Genomic DNA, 2483 nt, shown 5'->3' on the forward strand with positions numbered 1-2483 from the left:
AGTATATCCCCTGATAGACGGAGTGGATGCAACATATTCAACATGTAGGCCCTACAGACTTGAGCCATACTATCCATGTCACCGGTCACCACCATAAATAAATAAATAAATAAAACCATTCCTGATTGAATAACACTCAGCATCAGATTAATAGACTTTTCCTTCCCTTGACTCTGACCCTTGACACAAAGCAAAACTGACTTTTCCTTTCCTTGACTCTGACCCTTGACACAAAGCAAAACTGACTTTTCCTTTCCTTGACTCTGACCCTTGACACAAATCAAAAGTGAGGATCGCCTCTTCCTCGTGTCTTTTCCACCGTGCTCCACCAGATGGGTGGTCCAGATTTTCCGAAATGGTTCGTCCCTTTCCTTTAAAACCTCATTTTGCAAGCCACACACAGGACGGCGAGTGGGCTGCTTATCTTCCTCAAGATGCAGAATTCCAGCGAAGCTTCACTGATTGGGAATCTCGACCGTACATGGGTTTCTTCAATCAAGCAAAAGCTACTTCTTAAGCCGAAAATTCTCAAAGATTCATCAGGAAGTAGTTCATGTTGCATCCACAGAGTCCCTCAGTTCTTCCATCAACGCGATCAGATGGCCTACACCCCTCAGATCATCTCGATCGGTCCACTACATCATGGAAAGACGAGCTTACAAGCCATGGAAGAGCACAAATGGAAGTATCTCCGAAGCGTCTTATCTCGAGCTGGGAATCGTCGCCTGCAGTTGTATCTGATGGCAGTTAAGGAGTTAGAGGAAAGTGCTCGCAGGTGTTATTCGGAAACAATCGACCTCGACAGCAATGAGTTCGTTGAGATGTTGGTAGTCGACGGTTTCTTCATCATCGAGCTCATTTGCAAGGCCACCGGTCTAATTAACGTTGATGGATGTGACCCCATTTTCAGCATGCGATGGATCTTGCCAAAACTGAAAAGCGATTTGCTGATGCTGGAAAACCAAATGCCTTTCTTCCTTCTCCAACGCTTGTTTGATCTGATGCGTGATCCAGGCCATGAAAGCATCTCTCTGGCTCACCTTGCACTTGAATTCTTCAACAATTCAGTACCCAAGAACGAAAAAACCCTAGAGAAGATTACTGATCTTAAAGGCCGGCATCTACTCCATCTATTGCATTTAAGTCTACTTCCCCACGTTGGTGTGGGGGAGGAGAAAAAAAGGGATGACTGCAATCCTCCTCCGAAAATGATATACTCTGCTTCGGAGCTTCGAGAGGCTGGAATCAAGTTCAAGAAATGCGAGGAGGTGGATAGCTTCTTGGATATCAAGTTTAGAAGAAGAGGATTGGAAATCCCTCCTCTATCAATTCAAGATTGCACCAAAACTCTCCTTTTGAATCTGATTGCTTTCGAGCAATGCTATGGCGATTGCACTGCCTGTGTTACAGCTTATGCCGCCTTCATGAAATGCATCGTCAGCTCCGGCAAAGATGCTGCAATCCTACGACGGAGCAGGATAATTGAGAACTGGTTGGGTGGTGATGATGAGATGGCCCACTTCTTCAATGAGATCGGTAGAGAGGTGAGCATTGTTGCTGACGTGGATGGATTTCATCTCGGTGAGGTTATCAGGGACGTTGATCGGTACTGTAGAAGCGATTCCCAAGCCCAGCGGTCAAGATTGAAGCACAAGTACTTGAAAGATCCATGGCCTATCCTTTCCTGCTGCTTGGCATAGGTTCTTGCAAGAGAGATGCCTAGCTGGCACACGTGTGAGAGAACTGGGCTGTTCATCAGGTGGTGGCCCAAAATTCATGTTGGTCTGTTCATCATTTGGCCAGGGTTTGAGAGAAATGAACGGGGAGAAACAGAAAAAACCAACTTATGGGCTATGTTCGGTATAAGCATGTAGGCCACATTTTGAAATGGGCCATCATGATTTTTGGGCAAGGGCGACTACAGGATGTATGGGCCGTATGGCTACGATCTGTCACATGTGATCCGACATGGATAATCACCTCTTCTGTTTTTATACATCTCCCTATTTCTTCTTCCACCGTAGATATCTGCTTAAAGAAGTAACTTACTCCTTTGTTTCTTGATCATAATTAGAAAACCCACATTCAATCATCACCGTTCATTTTAACTCTCTCTCTCTCTCTCTCTCTCTCTCTCTCTCTCTCTCTCTCTTAACGTGGAAACTTTCTGTAATGTTTTATCGACCGTCAATCTTTGGAGTCCGATCGGAAGGTTAGATTTTCCCAATGTAGAAGATTTTTAGGCTATCACCCATCTAGAGCGGTACCCAACAGATCAACGGTCTGGATCACTAAACTGTCACTCCCACAGGTACAACTTCGATGCCTCAGCAAAGTGTGCATTTGCTTAAGAGTGACTACCCTGTATCAAGTACGTAGATATGGGTGCATGCGTTAGTGGACCGGAATCCTGCGCGGCTTCGGTGGATCCCCGACTCTGGGGCCCACTTTGATGTATATGCCTTATACCCAAGCCATCCATC

At 45.5% G+C, this 2483-nt stretch overlaps 1 protein-coding gene across 1 annotated transcript; it reads left to right on the forward strand.

Annotated features, from left to right (window-relative positions):
* Window positions 1–275: 275 nt before the first annotated feature.
* LOC131225273 (UPF0481 protein At3g47200-like) lies at window positions 276–2032 on the forward strand. Its single transcript, XM_058220779.1, has one exon. The coding sequence runs from the start codon at window positions 435–437 to the stop codon at window positions 1698–1700; it is 1266 nt and encodes a 421-aa protein (XP_058076762.1). The 5' UTR covers window positions 276–434; the 3' UTR covers window positions 1701–2032.
* Window positions 2033–2483: the final 451 nt, after the last annotated feature.

The sequence above is a fragment of the Magnolia sinica genome, chromosome 14 (assembly GCF_029962835.1).
Source record: "Magnolia sinica isolate HGM2019 chromosome 14, MsV1, whole genome shotgun sequence".
In the NCBI taxonomy this organism is placed as follows: domain Eukaryota; kingdom Viridiplantae; phylum Streptophyta; class Magnoliopsida; order Magnoliales; family Magnoliaceae; genus Magnolia; species Magnolia sinica.

Coding starts and splice junctions, on each gene's coding strand:
- LOC131225273 (XM_058220779.1), top strand. CDS start 435: ATGCAGAATTCCAGCGAAGCTTCACTGATTGGGAATCTCGACCGTACA.